Raw genomic sequence first — 22,031 nt, forward strand, 5'->3', positions numbered from 1 at the left:
TGGAACGGTTGAAGGTGTCTGTTTTTTCTCATGTGGATGAGCTTTGGCACCATTCTTATAATGATTTTCTTTCACCATTATTTAAGCCATGTTTTAAATTGCAGGTTGTTCAGTGCAGCGGTTTAGGAAGAGGAAACTTATTAGATTATATTTAATGCAGTTTAGGAATTTGAAATTGTTGAATAGGTTTTCTGCACACACGGTCTACTGAATAGCTCATGTTTTGCCAGACATTTAAATGCATTACATGGATGACTGTCACAGTGCTGAGAAAGTATTTAGAATGTGCTTTTCTAAAACGGTTTCACCTAATGTTTGGTCTTCCATGACGATTTTAGAATCAGTGAAACATATTGAACTTGTTGAACATGTAAATATTGTGATTATCACCAGATGGACATTTGCATGCATGACTAAAGGTGGAATAGGAAAATTTATGTAAATTCTAATCGAGTCAAAATGTGGGCAGCCAAAAATCTCATACCCATGTATTTTACCTTACTCTTTTAACATTTAGCAATTTTCTAATTCCAAGGTATGTTCCCCATTAGTATTAAAAAAAAATCACAGATTGCAGTGGAACACCTTCTCCTTTTCTGCCCGTGCAGAAATAAATCTGTGAACGACTTGAGACTTAATGATCATCAGATTGATAAGGCTCCTGATGAATAACTACGGGTAGCAACAGTATTACAGATCTAATGACCCCAGATCTGCATCTGGAGATGTTATGTTTAGTTTGGCTCTCAGAAGAACTAACCCCACAAGCATGTGTGAAGAAGTTGATCCCAACCCAGGAGCCTGGAGGTGCTGCACTTCCTCTCTGCCATGTGCTCCTGCCTAAGTGGAGGCAAGTCACCCGCTCAGAGGAAACCCAGGGTTTAACATGATACAGATTAACATTGCAGGGGTCACTGAGACAAGAGGGGCTGTGGTCCTGGTTTGGTGTGTTTTGTTGTAAGACTGGCTCCGTAGCTTGAAGAAATGTCATGAGAGTTGCAAAGAGAGCCAAACAATACAAACAGAAACGGCAACTTTTGGTACACATTTAATTCAGTGGGTGAGATTTACGTTAAGTAGAGGTGGGATGATGCCACTGTAAATCTTTCTGCTTGGATCTCAAAATATTCATAGTAGATTTCTATTATATAGTGACCAATCTTTTTTCAAAGCCATTATAATAATGAATGATTTGGTTAGTCACTTCCTTTTGTTAACTATAAATCAGATTCCATAGCAATTTCTCTTTACTTTGCAACTGAAATGCGAATGAATTAATATGAATGGAATAATAAGTACTAATATTCTTTAAACGCAAACGATGGCAGTTATGAAAGCTGATAACTATAACAAATTTCCCAAAAATAGTTGTCTCATGGCTAACTTTCTGCTTCGCCGGTGTTGCACCAAATTCTGTGACCGAGCACATTCTGTGACTGACGCGTTGCTTCCGTGGTTTCCATAGCAACATGACAGTAAACAACACATCCAAACCGCGGTTCGCTTTACAACTTACTTAACACCGTTAAGCTAGCTGGCTTGCATTTTAAAAGTGTTGCCCGAAGACCCGGAAAGGTAGGAGAGTTTAGTTAGCATCCGAGACATATGCAAATTGACATAAATAAGAGGGAACTTCGCGCTAAATTGGGTTCCGCACGACACTACGCATTTAGGGTAGCGTTTAAGCTAGCCATAAAAGCAGCTATCGCTTTGCAGAATACATATCCGAGGCATATTTAGAGTTCGTAATACTATTAAAATTTCTGTGGGGGGACCCCATAGCCACCTTTCACTGGTTATCTGCATTAACTTCAGTCGATATTTCCTGTTCCTCACGTACTGCAACCCGGGAATCTATGAGTGTCGCGTTTTTTTGACAGTGATAAACTGCTGTTCCCAAATCCCTGGAGGCGAGGAGAGGCCCAGGGGTGTATAAGTGCAGTTAGCCCATACCGTTACCTTCTGTCTATAGTTCAGCTCTGGTTTATCGATCAGTGTCTCATGTCTCCTGTAAGCTCGGCCTGATGCCGTGAGATCATGTGTAGAAAAGATCTGCTGTCACATCTCTCAGCCTTTTTTTATACCCATCGCCATATTTTAACCAAACACACTCTGACTGCAGTATAATTTGCAGGTGGGGAGGTGATGTGCAATAATTCCTATTTGCAAAGTAAAATCAGCGTTCTTTTTCATAAGTTCCTCTAAGCAAATGTTCATATCTCAATGTCAGGTCAAGCTAATAAACAAGCCCCATGGGTACTGAGTGAAAGGAAGCAATAGAAGGTCTACTCAGCCAGGGGAACTGGCCACCCTAATTACAGCACAAATTGAGTGGTCACCCGGCCTTTGACCTCTTAGCAAGTTTTCTGGATAACAGTGATGTTTTTTCATCAATTAACCTTAACTGTGAATTGACGATTAGGTTTTAGGCCATTTAAAGTTCCGTACAAGGTTAATCTTTTCCTGTCATTTGTGATTACAAATGCTTTGGTATTTTGGTGTTGGTAAATAGTTATTCAGAGGAACATTTGCTTGCCAGCTAAGGTCTATTTCAGCTCATGTGTCTGTTTTTCTCCTAAACAGACCTGATCTAGTGACTGCTGTGGGCTGCATGCTCGGCTGGAGCTGAAAGGATTCCTCTCTAAAGCAACGTCTGTGACAAGCCACCATGGTTTGCCTGAACATAGATCTGATTGCTAAATCTAGACACCACCTCAAAAAGAAAAGGGGCCTCTCCTTCCCAGACTACATCAAGACACTCACCCACCTCCACTTTTCTGACAAGAATATTGAAGATATTGTAAGTAGCCATTATTAATGCTGACGGTTGACTTCTGTGCTTTTCTTCCTCCTCTGTGCCTCACTTTTAAATTCTGTCTTTCAGGGTGACCTCTCCATGTGTAGAAACCTCACTGTCCTTTACCTGTATGATAATCAGATCACACACATTCACAACCTTGGCTTTGCCTCCAACCTCACACATCTGCATATGCAGAACAACAACATCACTCATATGGATAATCTCTCCAATCTACAGAAGCTCTCCAAACTGTGAGTAGACAAGTTTGACTGATTGTTGTCTTGTGCTGTTTAAGCATTTTAAGTCTACGGTGTGTGTGAACGTGTGTGTGTGTGTGTGTGTGTGTGTTGTTTTCCTGCTCTGTAGGTATCTGGGCGGAAACAGGATTGCAGTGGTGGAGGGCTTAGAGAAGCTCAGTGAGCTCAAGGAGCTTCATCTGGAGAATCAGAGGCTGGCACCAGGGGAAAAGTTGCTCCTTGACCCCAGGACTCTGCTCTCACTCGCTGTATGACCTATTTTCACACTGTTCAGTACAGAAATAGTATAAGAAAAGAAGGAAGATCCACTGATTCATTTTGGCTCCATTTGTTTAAAATGTTTTATTTTTCAAGTAATCAAAAGTTCAAAGGAAAGCCTCATTTTTTCTTTTTCTACACATGAATATGTGTGGTGTATCAGCCCGGTAGGTTATCACGTCCAGTTCAAAAGATATCAGATGTCTCAGCGGCCAGTGATCCATGTAAAAGCAGTATTGTGCTGAGTTTGATGATGTCAAAGAGACCTCTGTTGCCCTCTCTGGTCTGACAAATCAGTTAGGTCGTTTACAGCCTGGGACATGGATAAACACACCAAAAGTCTCAGCTTCTTGTTTGTTTTGATAATTAAAGAAATTGCTGTGTAAATCTAAAGAGTTCCAGCCTTTATAAATGTGCCATTGTAGAACTTCAAACCAAGATGAATATTTTTCAACAGCACTATCTAGAGTCTGATTTGGACACGATCCCAGTAACTCAGGCGAATAAAGACGTCTAAATGTTCAATCCAGAAGCATCACAAGCGCAGAAAAAGATCAAAATACTGTAAAGTGCAAAGTTTATTTGAGCTGCACACAACAGCACTATAATGCGCTTCCCCCAAATAACAAATTCATATTAATGGACTTTGTGATGTTTGCCTTTCACTGGAAACTTGTGTTACATATTTAACTGTAAGGGTTAACATTTGCGTAAGCAGCCCCAAAAAATGTTTAGCAGGATTATTCCTATAGACTCAAATGCAATGTAATATTAATGTAAAATATTCTCTCTTCATTGTATTAACTGTAAATGAACTCATCTCTCTTCATGAATCTGATTTCTTTGCACAGGAATCTCTTTGTGTCCTGAATATCAGTAACAACAGCATCGATGACATCAGGGACCTGGCAGCGCTGAAGGAACTCCAGCATTTTTCTGCTGCTGACAATAAACTGCACAATATGGAGGCAAGTGTAGTTTTTCTCTAAATTAAACTAAGAGTATCTGTAAGATAGAAGTAGAAGTTGGCTGCCTGCAGCACACTGTGAAGTCAGAGTAAATATTAACACATCACAGCACTGAAGCACGACATGGTGTAATCAGGTCGACGTACAAGCTATTAGCTGATCGGGTGAGCAGTAACATTGTTCCGTAGCTTTCTGCAGTGATGTGTGAAATGATATGGAGAGCAGGGTTCTAAGGAACCAAATCCTGCAAATCCCGCCATGGGTTCCCAGCCTTCATGACTCGCACAGGGTCAGAATTATTCAACAAATCAGCGAGCTATTCCCCTGAGACTTTTCTCACTGACAGCTTTAAACAAGCACAAGTTTCTCTCTTTCCTTGGGAGGCTGATTTTTCCTCTCTGCCACAGAATCCTCTATTTGATACCCTAAACCACCATTTCTTAACTTTATTGGAGATTCATCATGAGGCAGAGATATGATTTATGCTCTCTGGCTTCCTTGAAAAATGACCTCCTTGTTTTTGAGGCTCACTCTCTGATGGCAGTAATTTTTCTGTTTGAATTGATGTGTTAACTGAAAACACTGATGGCTTCATTTGAAAAGGCTTCATTCGTCTTCCTTACTCGCATTTAAAACCAGGGTGACACACCGAAAGCGCTTTATAATTGACTACGTTGCTGAGGCTACTTTCTTAACACAAAAGATTTTCTTTTGAGAACGTTGATGCAGGTAATTGCTGTACACATGTCACTTTCAGCAGATATCTCCTATAATTTATACAACCCGTCTGCCACTATTGATCCTGCAAAGACAGCACTCCAAAGGATCAATCCCTTCTTCTGCGCCATTTGTTCAGAATCCAGAGGAAGCATTATGGATTTTTAAAATAGATTATGACAGGCAGTCAGCCAGGGTGACAAATGGGGAGCATCTTCAGAGACCGTTAGCTGTGTGCAGGGCAGGAGGACAGGGGAATCGAAGCCCTGGTCAAATACAGGTTCATAACTGGCCCATCATTAGTCCAGGCGAGAGAGCCGGCCAAGCTCTGTGAGTATCTCGCCTTTGCTGCTCTCCACGCCCCCGCGTGGGGGGCAATTTGGTGCTGGGCTGCTCTTCAGTGAGGACCTTCTGAGTGACGGCCCTGACACGATCATTTATCAAAGCCTGGGAGCGCGCGGTGCTCAGGGGTCCCCTCTGAACTGATTGCAGCATGAGCTGGAAAAGTGGAAGCGCTTTGGCCAAGACAGGAAGGCAATGAACAATCAGAGCGTGTCCAGAGAGTATTCATATTTCCAGGCTTGGATTAATGTGCCTTTAGATAAACATACAACTGCAGGCAACTCGCTGGAGGAGCCAGCCTCACACTGCCCCAGGAGAAAACTTGTAGTTACATGACACCGGCGACACTGTTTATTAAAATAGACTGATGTGTTGTTTATGCGCTTTCCATTCGCCCTTGTACCTCACGTTGCCATTCACTTTTGCCATTTTTCCTAAAACGTTTTTCCAAGGTTTGTCTTTGGTTTGTAATTGTGTGAATATGACTCATATTTGTTTAAAAAGAAAGTAGTCCATCGTTTCCTGTCTAATTACCGAGCTTTAGGGACACAGTATTGCCTGTTTAATTATTAGTGATTAAAATACACGAGTTTCTCCTTTTTTGTGTCATTTTCAGGAGTTAGAGGATGTGTTCAGCCACTGGCCTCAGCTGCTTCAGATGGATTTGAGTGGGAATCCTGTGTGTAAAAAACCAAAGTACAGAGACCGTCTGATAACCGTGTGCAAAAGGCTCGGTAAAAAAAAAATAAAATAATACAATTTAAAAAAAAAAGAAGAAGCCTCATGAAAAAAGTCATTATATTCACTGTGTATTTTTCAATTTCAGGTGGATTTTCTAATTCTTGTTTGTTTGTTTAATTTCTTTATTTATTTTTGTAGAGGTTCTCGATGACAGAGAAATTCACGAGACGACCAGACAGTTCCTGATCAACTGGAAAGCATCCAAAGAGGCCAAGAAGAAAAAAGCCATCAAACATATTATGAGCAGACCCTTACTGCCTCATCTCCTGTTGGGTACGTCTTTCGTTATCTACTGTACCATCTGACCACAATAACACAATTTATTCCCTTGTTATAATCCATGGGATCGTGTATAATTGAACAAATAAACTCTTAATGTCTCACACTGTTTTTTTATTCACTGTCCTTTGGATGTAGAGATACATGTGTTGATAATTTAAGTGTATTTGAAATGTGATAATTTAGATAGCCACGATATTGTAAAACACTTTTATCCTAATAACATATTATAAAAAATGTGGAAACGATAAAAGAGGTGTTAATTTAATTTTGTGGGTGTGTGTGTGTGTGTGTGTGTGTGTCTTCTGGTGTGACTTTGTTTATTTTACAGATGACTTAAACATGGGTCAGGGTCCATATCCTGGTCACGTCTACAGCCACGCTAACAAGCTGAGGTGGAATTCGCAGCAGGCTCTCAGGTTCATTATCATGGCTCACAAACACGTTTTTCACTCACTCAGTGGTTTATCTAAACTCTCAGCGTTCCGACCGGCCGTCATATACAGAATTTGTATATTATGTGATGAAATGTGCAAATTATGAACAATGACATCTGCTTATAAACTCATCCCACATTCTGATCAATGTTAAAATTCTCCCCAAAATCAAGAAAAGTATAAATATTTATATTTTTTTATTGTAAAGTGGTATCAATTAAAATTATGTCAATATATGTGAGTTATTTTAAAAAAAAAACATTTTTCCTTCTTGACGAACTTCATCTTTGTGATCATTGCGGTCAGTCTCTGTTAAAAATAAAATCTTCAATTTTGAGGCTACAAGGTAAATGGGGAGGAAATGCTCCATGACTGCTGAAGCATGATCTGGTGATGTTTGTTCTTCTTTTTCTCTGATATCACAGGGCACAGAAATTAAAGATTCCTCAGCGTGGACGCCTCAGTCATACGGCCATCTCATCGCCCGTCTGCGGTCCCGTCGATGCTTGAGACAGACCAGTTGGCATAAATGTACACACACACACAGATCGGCTGGAGCCCCAGACTAACCTTCTGCTGCCTCGTTCAGGCACCTTGTTCATCACAGCTGCAGAACATGCATCCCTGTACGTTTACACCCGCTTGCTCTGGTGTCCAATGCTGCAGGCAACCTGATTTTAGATTTTATCCCTCTGTTATAATTAAGTCTGAACTCCTCGGAATGAATGAATAGGCTCAAAATAATCTAGTGTTGTTAAAAAACAAGTAAATTAAACAGTGATTTTAACGGTTTGCATTTCTCTCCCTCACTTTCACAGCTGCTTTATCTCTAACTACATTTTTGGGGTCTGAGCATTCGAATAATCTATCCAACTCAAGTTATTGCTTGTTGACAATCCTGCATTTTCTGTGGTGTATGTCATTTTTCTTCGGCAAATAAGTGAACCACGAGATGAAGAGTGGCACAATCTAAATGATGGCAATGCCAGACCAGTACAGGCGTTTGCTCCATCTAAAGCTAACAACGTGTGCTTCTGTTCAAACAGCTGTGATAAATGTCTTTTATTTAGTCGTAAATACAGTAACAATTCGGATGTGTTTATTGTCATCACTGCTATTAATGTTTACACGAGGTTTTTCAGGAGCCACGTGGGTGTGTGACCCCTGGAAGATGCGGGGTTATTAGGCAAACAAGCTTACTTAACCTTCTTTTACTCGGCCTTATAATTAGTGGCCTGGAGCAATGCTGTTACTCCATCCTTACAAAAACAATGTTTATTAAGAACAGTCCGAGGATATACATATTATGAATAATTCCTTTCATTAATTTGCCGACATCTCCGTTTGGAGCCTTGGAAATCAGAGTGATTAATTTCTGAGTCTCACAAGAATTTCCTCAACGCCTGCCTGTTGATTGCAGCGCAGTTTATTTATTAGCTGTTCCAATGGGCTTGCAATTCAAGACACCCTGGCAATTAGTCAAATGTTTTGCATATCGCCTTACACTTGTCAGCTTGTCTTCAAGGTCTATTGCAAATAGCGTTTTTGAAAGGCTAACCTTTATTTGCGACCATGACGAGCGCGTTTTTTGAGGTAACTCTGACTAACTTTCTTGCCGTTGCCACTTTTTGATAGGCTTATAAAGAAAATAGAGCGTCAGGTTCGCAGCCAATTAGAGTGGGATATGGTGTGCCACATATCAGACTTGGAGGAAAACAGTCCTGCCTCTGGCGTTGAAAACCAGCCTCTGCTGCCCTCGGACAGAAATAAGTTAGGAGAGGCGAAGAGCGGTCCTCTGCACTGCGAGGGACTGTTATGGCTCGAGTGATTAATTACATCGTAGTGAAATACTCGTCCGCCGCTTTGTGTATCCAATAAATTACGGACTCCTGAGACTTTTACGCACACAGGTGAAGTGTTGGATGAGCGCACCGGGGCTGCCGCGCACCTTTTTCTGCAGACGTACCGCTTTATAAGGATAAGTTGGACGTGGACGTGGGATTCTCCTGCGTTGAAGAGCCAATCCTCTATCCAGATCCAAGCCCTCTTTGGATTGCCTTCATGTCGTTCTTCAAGGCAGCGCCTTTGAGAGAAACCAGAGGTAAACTCCGTATCCAACCACCAGCCACAAACTGTTCAGAGTTTGTTCACTGGTGCTTGGTTTGACATGTCACTGAGAAATCAGCACAAACTCAGGGGTCTTAAATACAACTTTAGACAACTGTCTGTTGTGGCGTTTAGCTTTTTAAAGTTTTGTGCTGTGGAGCTCTTTTGCAATTTGACAGCAGATGTTCAGTAATGGACTGTAGACAAGACAGTTCAGGTTTTGGTTTAATAAATAAATGCATAGGCAACAGCTTAAATTATGTGATTTAAAAGTTAAGTTAAAGGTTGAACAGAAGCGTAAAGGATAATAAATAATTCACATGTTGTCTTTAAAATAGGCTTGTTAATTTTAACTAGAGCTCAATAAAACGTGCAACACTGTAATGACCAGGTGAAACTACTAAAACTGATTTGATGTGTCTTTATCCATCTTTTGCAATTCTTCAGGTTTGTAGGTGCACTCCGATGGTTGGAAGACAGACTCTCCGAATGGACAGCGGTAACTGCTCCGGGGCCGTGGTGGATGACAGCAGCCCTGCATCCAGTCCGAGCTCCAGCCCCAGTCCGGACGGCCGTCGTCGGGAGCTGCAGCGGGCCAGGGTGCTCCAAACCGGCGGGCTCGGCGGGAGAGGACGCCCGGCAGCAGCTAACGCAGCGCGGGAGAGGAGCCGAGTGCAAACCCTGAGAACCGCCTTCCTGGAGCTACAAAGGACTTTGCCTTCGGTGCCGCCGGACACCAAACTGTCCAAACTCGACGTGCTGATACTGGCCACCACGTACATTGCGCATTTGACTCGAACACTACAAGAAGAAGGGACGGAGGAAGGAGAGAGCACAAAGCAAACGGAGGCGTTACACTCACTGAAAGGTGATGGCTACCTGCACCCAGTGAAGGTAAGCAACAGTAGCAATGGTAATAATAATTTTTCATTTGTTTTGGTTGTCAAAGAAATTGTCTTTGCTCAACAATTTATTCACTAAAATCATCTACGGTCTGAAAGAGTGACTTTTAACGGTCATCGCTCACTTTTACTTAATGCAGTACATTTTCAAAGCACGCAGCATCGACCTCGGTTGTAGCTTATTTAACAAGAAGCTGTTTTCTAACAGATTTTTAATTGTCTTTACAGAAATGGCCTATGCGGTCCAGACTGTATGTCGGAGCAACCGGACAGTTCCTGAACGCCACGAATCACTCAGAGTCAGAGAATCAAGGCCCATCGTCGTCCTCCTCCCAGTAACGGGCTTAAATCACATGTACGAAACCATTTCATATTTGCATGAGTCCTTGCTGTTTACTGCGGCAGCAGCAGCATATGCCTCATGATTGTAGAGCAATTAGTCTGATTTTACTCCCACCAAAGCCCTACCTACAGGAAGACATTGTAAATTAATATATTATGTGAATTTTATTGTACAAATCTTGAGAAAGCATACGTTGTGTTTCTTTGTTGTTATTTTGGCTGATCCTGTTTGCCCTGCATTGTGCAGTTCCGTACATGTCCCAGGTATGATATTTGTAGAAATTCCACGGGGTAACGAGCCCGTCATGCTTGAGGTGTGCACTTTGAGTTGAAACATTTGCACTAAATGCATGTGTGAATAACTAAACATCTGTCATGTGAAGTGGGTCTGTCAGAGAGTCAACAATGGAGGCTCTTCATCTCATGTTCCTTCTTATTTTTACATGCATGGCTGTAAATGTGTTTGTGAATAAATGACTTCAGTGAAAGAAGACGAGACTCCTACGGGGTTTTACGATAACAGAAAATCTACGAAAGTGTCCTTTTTTTTCATCAGGCCCGTTTGTATAATAGTATGACAGTTGAAAGGCCACACAGACCTTATCTTATTATTATTATCAATATTAATATTATTATTGTCATTAATATATTTTTATTATTATTACTAAAAGCGTAAGGTATTTTCTGGCCTTCTAAGATTGTTCTTGTGATCATGAAAAAGTCGCTCTAATTCTGTGACAATAACAATCAAAATACAGCGGTGGTTAACGCTTGTAGGATAAATACAGAATAACAGATGACTTTACAAAATTGAATTGGTGTAATTTAATTATAATCACTGCACCTGACTGAGGAATATGCAACAGGCATTCAGGCTGGCTTCAAAGATCCACTGGGCTAAACGTTAATAAAAATAGTTTACAGCAGCCGTGTTTATAGTCACAACATGGTTAAGAAAGCAAACAACAAATACTTACACTAAAGGCGTAATTATTAAGCAAGTTACCCACTTTACATTTCACATAAACAATTAATTAAACTTTTTAGACTAATTGATCGGATTATATGATGTAACTTATCGAAGCACTGCTAAAGGCACTAGCAGATCACCACATTTTTGAGAGGAAACCAGGGTGTAGTGCATGTTTGAACGAGCAGACTGGGGGAGTGAGGGGGCTTACAGGTTTGCAAGTTATTTGGCGATATTTTATTTGGGAGCTAAATGGAAGCCTTTTTGTGATGGAATATTGAGAAAGCATTAATTGCCAATTCTATCTCCAAGATAAGTGTCCTTAAAATAGGATGTCGTTCGTGGTGACAATATGCTTATATATATATCTATATATCTATATATAATTACTGCCCAGCTGTGCGCTTTGAGACCTGCAGTGCGCAGCTTCGGGGCGCAGTGAAAGGAGGTCGGATCCGGAAATGCTTCCTCTTTTCTTGGGAGACTCAGCCATGAGCACAGAGAAGCTCTGCTCCTCGATTCATCTGAAAATCAACAAGCCTGGTTCTTGATTAACCTTCACCACAAAGGTAGGCAACAGAGACACGGCTTTATATGTTTCCAGAGCTGTGATGTTTGATTGTCGTGGACGTGTTTCCGAGCGAATTCGCAGTTTTAGCTGCCAGTTAGCTAACGGCTAGCCAAGTTAGCTCGCGTCTCTGCCACGTGGGAGAAAAGTGCGAGGCTTTCTACGCTTTATTTGGAGGAGTCTCCATCATAACCCAAATCAAATAATACTTCCTGTTAAAAGGTATGATACAGCGCACATGGGTAGCTTTCATTTAACACTGCAAGTGAATTTCTATGCCGTTTAATCCTTGAGCCGTCGACATAAACGCACATGCATTTGGGTGTGATTTTAATGTCCCGATCCATTCATTTACCCTCACGCCTGTTAATCGCATCTCATATTGCGGCAATGTTAAGATCCAGTGACTGTAATGAAAGTTTAAGGTAATCATATCTATTGGTAAACCGGTGTCTCACTATGGACATGTCTCATCCCTGCACAAATGCAATAAATCATTCTTTTAGACAGTTCAAAAGGGGTTGGGGGTTAAAAACGCCCTCTGTGTCATTCAGTTTTATTTTTTACAGCCCTGACCATATCTGGTTGTGTCCAGGGGTCAGCAGAAGAGCTGCTGGTCAAGCAATTGTCCCCTCCCATTATTTCAGCGGGGACAGTCATCATGGCTCCCTCTGAGGACGTAAGGTCATGGCAGAGGTCGTGACCTGCTGTTGAACCCATGCTCAGACCTGCGACGGTAGCCATGCTTCCAAGCTGTGTTGCGCTGTACCCTTTGACCTTCGGGTGATCAGTCATATCCGTCCTCACCATATTGGCTATTTCTTCAGTACATCTTATTCATGCGAGCTGAAAATCAATAGATCACGCCTGAGAGGAATTATTTGTGAGGTTTGAAGTCACAGTGGCAGAGCTATGCAGGTCTCGTGGGAAAATATTGCAGTTTCAGGTATTAAGCATGAATCTACACTAAACATGGATATACTTATTTTTTTCTGTTGCAGATGTGCAGGTGAAGATGGAAAATGTGATCTGTGAGTGGTACACCTGATAAGGTAAGGTTCAGTTATTATATTGGTGATGAAATGAAAATGCAGGATTGGACAAATAGTAGTTTTGGTGTGTGTAGTCAGTGGTGTTTTTTTTTTTTTTATTTCAGATGTCAGGTTACCACTACGTAGGACAGATGGCCAAATATACACTGCTCAAAAAAAAAAATAAAGGGAACACTTAAACAACACAATGTAACTCCAAGTCAGTCACACTTCTGTGAAATCAAACTGTCCACTTAGGAAGCAACGCTGATTGACAGTCAATTTCACATGATGTTGTGCAAACGGAATAGACAACAGGTGGAAATTGACACCCCCAATAAAAGACTGGTTCTGCAGGTGGTGACCACAGACCACTTCTCAGTTCCTAGGCTTTCTGGCTGATGTTTTGGTCACTTTAGAATGCTGGCGGTGCTTTCACTCTAGTGGTAGCATGAGACAGAGTCTACAACCCACGCAAGTGGCTCAGGTAGGGCAGCTCATCCAGGATGGCACATCAATGCAAGCTGTGGCAAGGAGATTTGCTGTGTCTGTCAGTGTAGTGTTCAGAGCATGGAGGCCATAGGAGGGCAACAACCCGGCAGCAGGAGCACTGCCAGAGCCCTGCAAAATGACCTCCAGCAGGCCACAAATGTGCATGTGTCTGCTCAAATGGTCCGAAACAGACTTGATGAGGGTGGTATGAGGGCCTGATGTCCACAGGTGGGGGTTGTGCTTACAGCCCAACACTGTGCAGAACGTTTGGCATTTGCCAGAGAACACCAAGACTGGTGTTCCCTCCATGTGCTCTTCAGAGGTAGCCTGACTGCCATTAGGTACCGAGATGAGATCCTCAGACCCCTTGTGAGACCATAAGCTGGTGCGGTTGGCCCTGGGTTCCTCCTAATGCAAGACAATGCTAGACCTCATGTGGCTGGAGTGTGTCAGCAGTTCCTGCAAGACAAAGGCATTGATGCTATGGACTGGCCCACCCGTTCCCCACACCTGAATCCAAATGAGCACATCTGGGACATCATGTCTCGCTCCATCCACCGTCATGTTGCACCTCAGACTGTCCAGGAGTTGGCGGGTGCTTTAGTCCAGGTCTGGGAGGAGATCCCTTAGGCAACCATCCACCACCTCATCAGGAGCATGCCCAGGCATTGTAGGGAGGTCATACAGGCACGTGGAGGCCACACACACTACTGAGCCTTATTTGGACTTGTTTTAAGGACATTACATCAAAATTGAATCAGCCTGGTAGTGTGTTTTTCCACTTTTATTATTTAACCCTCCATGGGTTAATAAATCTGGTTTACATTGATAATTTTTGTGTGATTTTGTTGTCAGCACATTCAACTATGTAAAGAACAAAGTATTTAATAAGAATATTTCATTCATTCAGATCCAGGATGTGTTGTTTTAGTGTTCTCTTTATTTTTTTGAGCAGTGTAGGTTTTCACCACATGGACCTTTAGGTGAGCCTTATGTGTTTGATTGTGCTGTGCTTCAGTGTTTCTGTCAGTCCTGCTGCTGGGAAAAAGTGATGATTTCACATTTTTGCCGTTTACCCATCAGACAATAAGGTGGTGAAACTGTGACTAACTGAATCACCAGTGTAACGAACGATCAGGACTGATTTTTATAAGAAAGCAATTTAAAAAAAAAAACAACCCCAAAAACATCTAATTTTTTGTTGTTGTCTTCCTTTAGCTGCTTCAGATGTCGTGCTGTGATCATGAGATGCACCAGATGTAATCCTTTCTCTTTTGTGCTGATCAAAAGGTGAGTTCTTGCAGTAGTCCAGCCAACCTGGTTAAAAACAATAATTTCTAACTGGTTATTTCCAAATGTTTAATGTGCGACAAGGACATCAGAAATGACCTGTCTGCTGTGCCAGGTCTGAGCTAATTTTCTTACCATTGAGCACTGGCAACTTTTGAAGCAGCTGGAATTATGATGAATTCATGTTTTTGCCGTTTACCCATCAGACACCAAAATGGTGAGAATGTGACAACTGAATTACCAGCTGAAACCGTAGCTTTACTCGGCTCATGCCACGATTGTTAGAAGAATCTGGATTTTAAGCGTGTACCGTAACAGAGGTGCCACATGTAGACAGGAAATATCCACTTAACTACTGAGAATTGCAATGCGTCAGATTGTTTAATGTTTCACGTTCCCCTACAGATGACTCATTGGAGAAGCAGTGGGACAAAAACACACTTAGTGTTAGCTTCATCTCAGCTGTGGTAAGCAAACCCCATACTGGATCATTTTATTGGCTCTTTATATCCCAATTTACCAAGACTGGCTTCTTTTATGTACTGCTGTAACAAGTAATGATGAGTTCACCTTTTCGCCGTTTACCCATCAGACCAGAATGGGCTGCTGAGAATGTGACTAACTGAACTAAATGACAAAGTTGTAAAACCATTAGAAAGCCTTTTTCCCCCAAAACTGATTATATATTTTATATTTGTTTACAAGGGTACAGAGCAAGCTAGCTGACCAGACCGTCCATGGAGAAGCCTTATTTGAAAGGTAATGGACCCAACCAATCAATGTTACATTGATGTAGAACATTAGCTGTTCACACTTTGACATTACTAATTTGAATGTTGACACTGTGCAACTGCATTAACATTTTCTTGTTTGTCCTAATCCAGTCTGTCATGTTTTGAATGTGTTGTTTTGTTGTTGTTCTTTTTAAACAGTGTTGTTGGAGCTGATGGATCACCATTTGGAGTCTAGAGTTTATTTGGAATTTCTTCTTGAAGCTTAATGCCATCTGTTGAACACCAGCTGATTAAAATATCTGCGCTTTAGCTACTTCAGGACAGACGCTGATCTATGCTCACGTCATGATCCACCTGCAGACCATTTGCACTGTTTACCTCACTTACTCTGTACTGCCTCACTTTTGTACTACCTCCAGAACTATATTTGTTTTACTTATTTTATTTTACCTTATTTTATTTTATTCTGTCATAATATGTTACTCGTTCTTATGTTCTGTGCACCAATCACCAAGACAAATTCCTAGTAATATGAAAACTCTCCACTTACATGGCAGTAAAGACAATTCTGATTCTGATTTAATAAAACCTTACCTGTATGGGGTGAAAAATGCCTGGACGTGATCTTTTGAATGTGTATTTTAGATGTTTTCCTTTTTAAAAATGTACTGGATTCACAGTTTGGTTAACTATTAACGTACCCCCTTTATTGCCACTGAATTAAATTCAAGGTGTTTTTGTATGCCTGCATTGATTTGAGTCTATGACTACGAAGGAATGAAGGATACAAAACTAAATGGTCGTCATCAACTGGGTGTATGGCTGGTGTGATTTTTTTGTGCTCCCTACCCGTGTTTTTAAACCTTCAGAGAGGTCCTACTCCTCTGTGATGTAAGTGTCTGCTCCCGGTGCGTAGGTGTAGATGAAGCGTAGGATATTCTGGTGGAGCTCATCCAGGGTCACGTCTCTCTTGTGCAAACCATCCACATCTCCCAGGTCACAAGGAAATACTGCATTTGGTGGAATAACAAGAGCGGAGGCCCCTGTGGGAAGAAGCAGGTAACCCAAGAATAACTAGCCCACACAGAGCCCTTTGCGTTTATGTAATAAATACCCAAGGCCAAGATAAAATCTACAGTAAAGCTGTGTGTCTGTGTACAGCATCTGATTTAGATTAATATGCTTTTAAATTTAACAAATAACATTAAAATTAGAGATTAATACATGTTTTTGTAAACTTGCACAGAGATACAGTTTTGTAAGTACTGCATTTGTATTTACTGGTATCAATAAGGAGACAATGATTAATTATGAAAAAAAAACTACCATGTTTGAGAGTGACAGAGTTTTCACAGAGGAGCACAGCGATCACAGCATCTTCCTCCAGTACTTGTGTTCTCAGACACAACTTGCAGTGAGCCTCTGCCAAAGAAATCCTCAAACATGAAAAATACAAATTTCGTGTGAACAGTATGGTAGAATATAATTAAAAGTAATCAAAACTGGTACAGGCCGTGTAAATGTTTTGAGAATTAAAACTTAATGTGACATTTTAGCCCTGCACTCAAAAACAGATTTATTTTCACAGCTTGAGTTAAACATAAAATATGTCACCACAGTGGAAAAGGTTTGTAAACATTTGTCATAACCAAATGAAAAATAGCCATCCGAGAGTGCGCTCTGGATGAGAGTTCTCCACCTAGTGGCTGAGAGTGAGATTACACATGACTCAGGAGGTTTTACATACAGTCTGGTTGAGATGCAGGGAGTGGAGATCAAACAAAGCAATAATTTATTCAGTTTTTGTAGTGGAGTACTTACAGTAGTCTGATAGAGGCCACAGACATCTTGACACCCTGACTCTGTGTTCGGACTCTACGGCTGGCCATGTAGTAACCGTGGATTAATTTCTCTGCCTCGGGGCTAAGCTCCACTTGCAAACTCTGTGCATGAGCTACCAGCTGGAAAGGAAAGAATTAAGAACAACAGTTGCAATTTAATGTCAGTGTATAAACACCAAAATCAGGGCAGTGTATTTTAATAAAAAATAAAAGATAACTTTAATAACTTTAAAAAATAACTTTAAAATAACTAATAGATGATTTTTGTTAACCTCCCGGTAGTCTTGAGTAGAAAACTCCCTGCATGATGAGTAGAGGGTTTTTCCCAGCTGCACCGCCTGCTGGAGGGTGTGGACAGTCTGGGCAAGAATGGCATGCTCTCCCTCTATGTCCCTACAATGTATGACCAGACCAAAAGCATCTGCCAACTGAATTGGTAAGGGTCCCATTTCCTGCTCATGAAAAAGAAACCAGGCATCAGAAACTGTTTTCCAAGCTGTTTTCTGTGCTGTTTTCAAAGTATAAACTTGCCAGGATGATTCTCTGTAAGTCAGAAAGTAAACTGGGATCTAGACTTTAAATCAAATAGTTATATAGTTCATGGTCAACTTCTCCTCCGTAAAAGGATAACAACAAAGCATTTATTTTCCTCAAGGGCTGTGTGGTAATGTTGTCTGGGCAGGGCACTTCCCTGAAGAAAAGTAAATTGTCTCAATTTCCTGTTTTGTCGTTCTATCGACATACAACATCTGAGCTGAAAGAAATGTGACATTTCTTGAGCTCAGTGTACTGTACAGCATAAGTTCCATGTGTTATTTTCAAGGAGCATCCCAGTACTGCTATTAGTACACATTCAGGTTATGTTCTAAGTAAGCTATACAAAGGTAATTTAACACCAAGTTGTGACTGAACCCACTGCTGTTCCCAGTACGGCACACTCTGCCCTCCCAGACCGTCGAGAGGCATCTGCAAGGGCCCAGAAGCTGCACTGGACTGGGAAGGAAAGCTGCTGGTCAGCATTCTCACCATACTTTTTCCCTGGGATGAACACAGACACCGTGTGGCTCTCCAAAACTAAGAAAAATACATAATAAACATAGACTGGCTTTATATGTGTACCAGAGATTTTCCATAATCCTGTGACATCACGTATATAATTAAACACTTTAGTGCTTTACCTGACTGAATGGCCTCCAGTCTCTCCTTCTTGTAACAGCCCAGATCTCCCAACATGCAAATGCCACCAGTGGCTAGCAGGGCAGAGCCAGCATGGATGTTAGCAGTGCCTGCCCCGTGTTCGTCCCGGGACAGAGACACAAACATTTCCCCTGAGGCCTGGTGTCTGACCCCACGACATGCCAAGTTCAGGCTGTAGGTCATCAGTCTAATGCAAACATAGGGGTAAAGGGAATTAAATCTCAGGTTTCACATGCAGTGCGTCCACTTAGGATTTGCAAAGTTGGCTCTTGCACTTTACCTGTCTGGTATGAGAGTGTCAGTGGAGACGACGAGGAGATCCAAGTTGTGAAATGTGTCTTCTGAATCTGCTCTAGTCTGTACCAAGCTAAGCAACAAGCCCAGCTTTAATGTGTTGTAGAGGCCTGGAGGAGCCACGTCCAACCCAAGGCACTGAGCCACAATGGCAGAGAACCTCCAGGGTGAACCCGCTGTGGCCTTCAACAGCTCCTGGAAGCTGGCACTGACTTTGTGGGGAGCTGTAGATAGAGTTGGGAGACATGGGTAAATGTTTCAGTATAGTAACAATGCACAAGGTTGCAAATAAGGTGAAAATTATTCAAATTAATCGGAATATACAGTGTGAAGATGTGCTAAGATTTCTATCTATTATCAGTGGCTGGGATTTCTGTAGATTTGAAGCAGGATTTAATGTGAGATCATTTACTGTCTTACACTCTGGCTCCCACAGTTGGACACTATTTGCCTCTACACTCCAGGTAATGCTGGGCCACTGGTGCACATGCGCAGGAATGCCTAACACCCTGTAGAGTCGACCGATTCTCATTGAGTTACACAGTTCATCTGTGTGAATAGGGAAAACAAAGCAATAAAACTCAAAGGAGTTGTTCTGGGCTGTCTGGTGATCATTGAAGAAACATGTGTGCCACCTACAAGCTACTGCCAACAGAAACACAGAGTGAGGCCTTCAGAACAAAGATTTCTCTGTGTGCGAAATGCACAGCCAGCTAATGAGTGTTTCTTGTACTTATTAACATATATGTTTAGTAACGGGAACTGGGTGTATAGAATTCCTCCACAGGAATGGGTCAACAGAATATATTAATATTGGTGCTGAGATTTGCTAAACTCTCAGGGGTACAGGCTGGACAATGTTATTAGAGGGGACAGAAACACTTAGTATCCCTCCATGAGGCACTGTGTGCGGCTGGCTGCACAAAAAACTATTTATTTGAACTCTCCCCCACTAAGTTTGTGTTACAAAGTGAACCTCATTTAGAATACCAGAGAAAATTAATAGCAAACCTCAACACATCTGACTGTGTGTAAATATAAGCTATTACAAGCACATTACTCAGCACCAGGAGTGAATATAATGGATGAGAATACCACTTTACAAATACATAATAGCCTATAAAATTCAGAGGATATTAATCTACATTGCAGTATCTCATATAAGACTTTGACTTGTAAATGAAAGCTGAGACTTTTAGCCTGAAAAGCCTAACTGAGACTTAGACTCAAAGCAGTCATTTGTTCAAAAAAGGCAAAGTGCTTCAAAGCTACGCAAGAAGCCAGTCAGGTATGGTCAAGGATACTTCAGCTGAGTGGCTGCGTCCTGACATGGATAGCGAATGCTCCATATGCTGCACAAGGATGTCTATTCATGCTCCACCAGAGGGAGATCAACTGATTTTGTTATGTTGAGTTTAGACGCTGTTCTGCAGCTGTTCTCCAGATTAAAAAGACTTTAATACGCAAAAAACACAAACAAATTCAAATTCTGTTTGAAAGAGCAAATCAGAGTGAATTTTAAAGGACTAGTTGCACTATGTGCTGTTTGTTATAACTGTGTATTCTTTATTATTTTAAGATTAGGTTATTCTGGGGTAAACCTTTGAAATTTCTTTTTTCTTTACAGTTCCTGTTGTTGATTATGACACATTGTAATAGTCTACAACACTAGTAACAATAGTACACACTTTTTTCACCTGCAACGACATCATCTCCACCCCTCAGATGGAAATAGACTGTTTTTCACATTTCATGCTGCTACAAAGGGTTGCATTTAATCAGCCAGGTGGTAGTTTGACTACACATTTATAGAGTGGGCCTGAACTGTATAAAGCTCGTACACTCAGTCAACTTATCTGATGTAGACCTACCTCTGAGAAACAGGGTGACAGACTGGTACCTGAGCGAGCTCTGCTGATGGGCACTTACACCATCCAGTGCTTTGATATGTATCAGCTCAACAAGCTGTTTGTCTGTCTCCAAAGACACATGTGCAAACATACTGATTACAACAACACACTTTTCTTTCAACATCTTGTACCCAGTAACAAATTCAGTTGTTTCCAATGATGCATGACACTGAGGCATTACTCTCACCTCCCAACACTCTAAACTTTACATCCTCCTTCAGTGGGGAGCTGCAAACCATGCAGCTGAAGTTGATTCCCACCGTAGCTGACTCTGTGGCTCCAGGGGCATGGACACGAATGTGGTGAAACCCTAAAGGCAGCATCCAGGAGATAAAATCATATGCAAATCCAGTTTTAAGTTTAAGTCTACAAATGCTACTTGTCTGAGAATTGCTTAAAAAATATTACATATTGTGTGTACAAACCCAACAAACTGTGGTCTTTACAGTTAATACTACTACAGCTTAAAAGTTTAGAGTTAAGAGATGACTGTGTATCTTCCCTGCAGTACCTGTGTAGCAGGGACAGTCATCATTAATGCAGAGAAACCTGGCCCCCTGGGTGTATTTTGTGACCCTTGTCATGGCAATGACCAAGCCCTCCATGGAGACAGGCCTCACTGGACCATACCTGCGAGGATAACTAGAAATGTCCAACGTGTACTCAGGGAACGGAGGCAGGTGTGTCAGCTTCAGTATGACGTTCACCTGAGGAGGAACACTTCTGTCACAGGACGGACTTGATAATCAAGGTATCTTTTCTTATCGGGTGCACGCACTTCAGATTTAAGGAAATGGTATTGGCCTTTGAGGCTCTTGAACTACACACAGTGTTATCAGTGGCCAAGGGGGAACCAACACACCCACCATTTACTCATACCTGACTTTCGGTGTGTATTTTCTCAACAAGTGAAAGTGTCTTTATGGCCAGAAAGCAAACCTGAATGAGGAATCAGGCAAACATAAGTTAGTTAACCTGACAACAGCACTTCACATTTCATCTTAGCTCGCTCACAGTTTTCACTTACGGACTGAAACAAGGCCGTTGCTCTTAGGGGATCACGCAGAACGCAGTCACCCAGTACAGGGTCCACCTCTATCACATCAGATGGATTCACACTCACACAAAACCTGTAGACCGCCTCAATCTGCTGGGGGTCTGGAAAAGTTGGCACGAAGACGTCACGTTACTTTAGCTTTCATGGCTAACGTCACTAATATAATTAAGCTAACACAACTGGCGCTAACAGCTACTACAGACTAATTCATTTTCCACACAGCAGGCCTACCGTTTAATGGTTTACAGTCCTCGGCTAGTTTCCGGAGGCCACCACTTCTGTCTAAATAAACCAGAACTGATTCTTTCAAAGATAACATATCAGCCATTGTCACTTAACGGCAAGAAATCGGTACTTTGCTGTAAGATAACATGGAGACATAATAACGCGCGCGCTACCTTTGGAAAGCAGTTGCCATGGTGACCACTCAGCTGGATCAGGTTGCGTCGTGATTACATGTAATGATTTCATTTGTAATGAACGTAATGCAATTATACA

The 22,031-nt window shown here is 41.6% G+C and overlaps 3 protein-coding genes and 1 long non-coding RNA gene across 11 annotated transcripts; 3 read left to right on the forward strand and 1 right to left on the reverse strand.

Annotated features, from left to right (window-relative positions):
* The first annotated feature begins 1,435 nt into the window (after window positions 1-1,435).
* Window positions 1,436-7,428, forward strand: ppp1r42 (protein phosphatase 1, regulatory subunit 42). The gene is made up of 9 exons (XM_046371308.1): window positions 1,436-1,575; window positions 2,584-2,800; window positions 2,885-3,051; window positions 3,167-3,305; window positions 4,167-4,283; window positions 5,959-6,076; window positions 6,222-6,356; window positions 6,694-6,781; window positions 7,225-7,428. The coding sequence occupies exons 2-9, from the start codon at window positions 2,669-2,671 to the stop codon at window positions 7,307-7,309; spliced, it is 981 nt and encodes a 326-aa protein (XP_046227264.1). The 5' UTR covers window positions 1,436-1,575; window positions 2,584-2,668; the 3' UTR covers window positions 7,310-7,428.
* A 1,687-nt stretch (window positions 7,429-9,115) lies between these two features.
* On the reverse strand, window positions 9,116-21,950 carry mcmdc2 (minichromosome maintenance domain containing 2). Of its 8 annotated transcripts, none has more exons than XM_046371309.1 (15): window positions 21,765-21,950; window positions 21,504-21,634; window positions 21,356-21,415; window positions 20,988-21,183; window positions 20,664-20,786; window positions 20,438-20,539; window positions 18,987-19,115; window positions 18,553-18,790; window positions 18,254-18,459; window positions 17,992-18,149; window positions 17,348-17,527; window positions 17,056-17,195; window positions 16,561-16,670; window positions 16,084-16,277; window positions 9,116-9,706 (listed from the first exon to the last, which is right to left on the reverse strand). In XM_046371309.1, exons 1-14 carry the CDS (start codon window positions 21,859-21,861, stop codon window positions 16,111-16,113), a joined length of 2,037 nt encoding a protein of 678 aa, XP_046227265.1. In that variant the 5' UTR covers window positions 21,862-21,950; the 3' UTR covers window positions 9,116-9,706; window positions 16,084-16,110. The 8 variants fall into 8 exon arrangements, with proteins under 8 accessions (XP_046227265.1, XP_046227266.1, XP_046227268.1 ...); XM_046371310.1 differs by having other exon boundaries at window positions 9,116-12,533; XM_046371312.1 differs by lacking the exon at window positions 9,116-9,706 and adding an exon at window positions 14,381-14,527.
* LOC124049549 (transcription factor 24-like) lies at window positions 9,320-10,176 on the forward strand. Its single transcript, XM_046371319.1, has 2 exons — window positions 9,320-9,799; window positions 10,036-10,176. The coding sequence occupies exons 1-2, from the start codon at window positions 9,320-9,322 to the stop codon at window positions 10,144-10,146; spliced, it is 591 nt and encodes a 196-aa protein (XP_046227275.1). The 3' UTR covers window positions 10,147-10,176.
* Window positions 11,313-18,018, forward strand: LOC124049550. The gene is made up of 9 exons (XR_006841425.1): window positions 11,313-11,332; window positions 11,517-11,688; window positions 12,689-12,739; window positions 12,844-14,193; window positions 14,429-14,500; window positions 14,906-14,967; window positions 15,206-15,259; window positions 15,433-16,293; window positions 18,004-18,018. It is a non-coding gene; the product is annotated as an uncharacterized LOC124049550 (long non-coding RNA).
* Window positions 21,951-22,031: the final 81 nt, after the last annotated feature.

The sequence above is a fragment of the Scatophagus argus genome, chromosome 18 (assembly GCF_020382885.2).
Source record: "Scatophagus argus isolate fScaArg1 chromosome 18, fScaArg1.pri, whole genome shotgun sequence".
Taxonomy (NCBI): domain Eukaryota; kingdom Metazoa; phylum Chordata; class Actinopteri; family Scatophagidae; genus Scatophagus; species Scatophagus argus.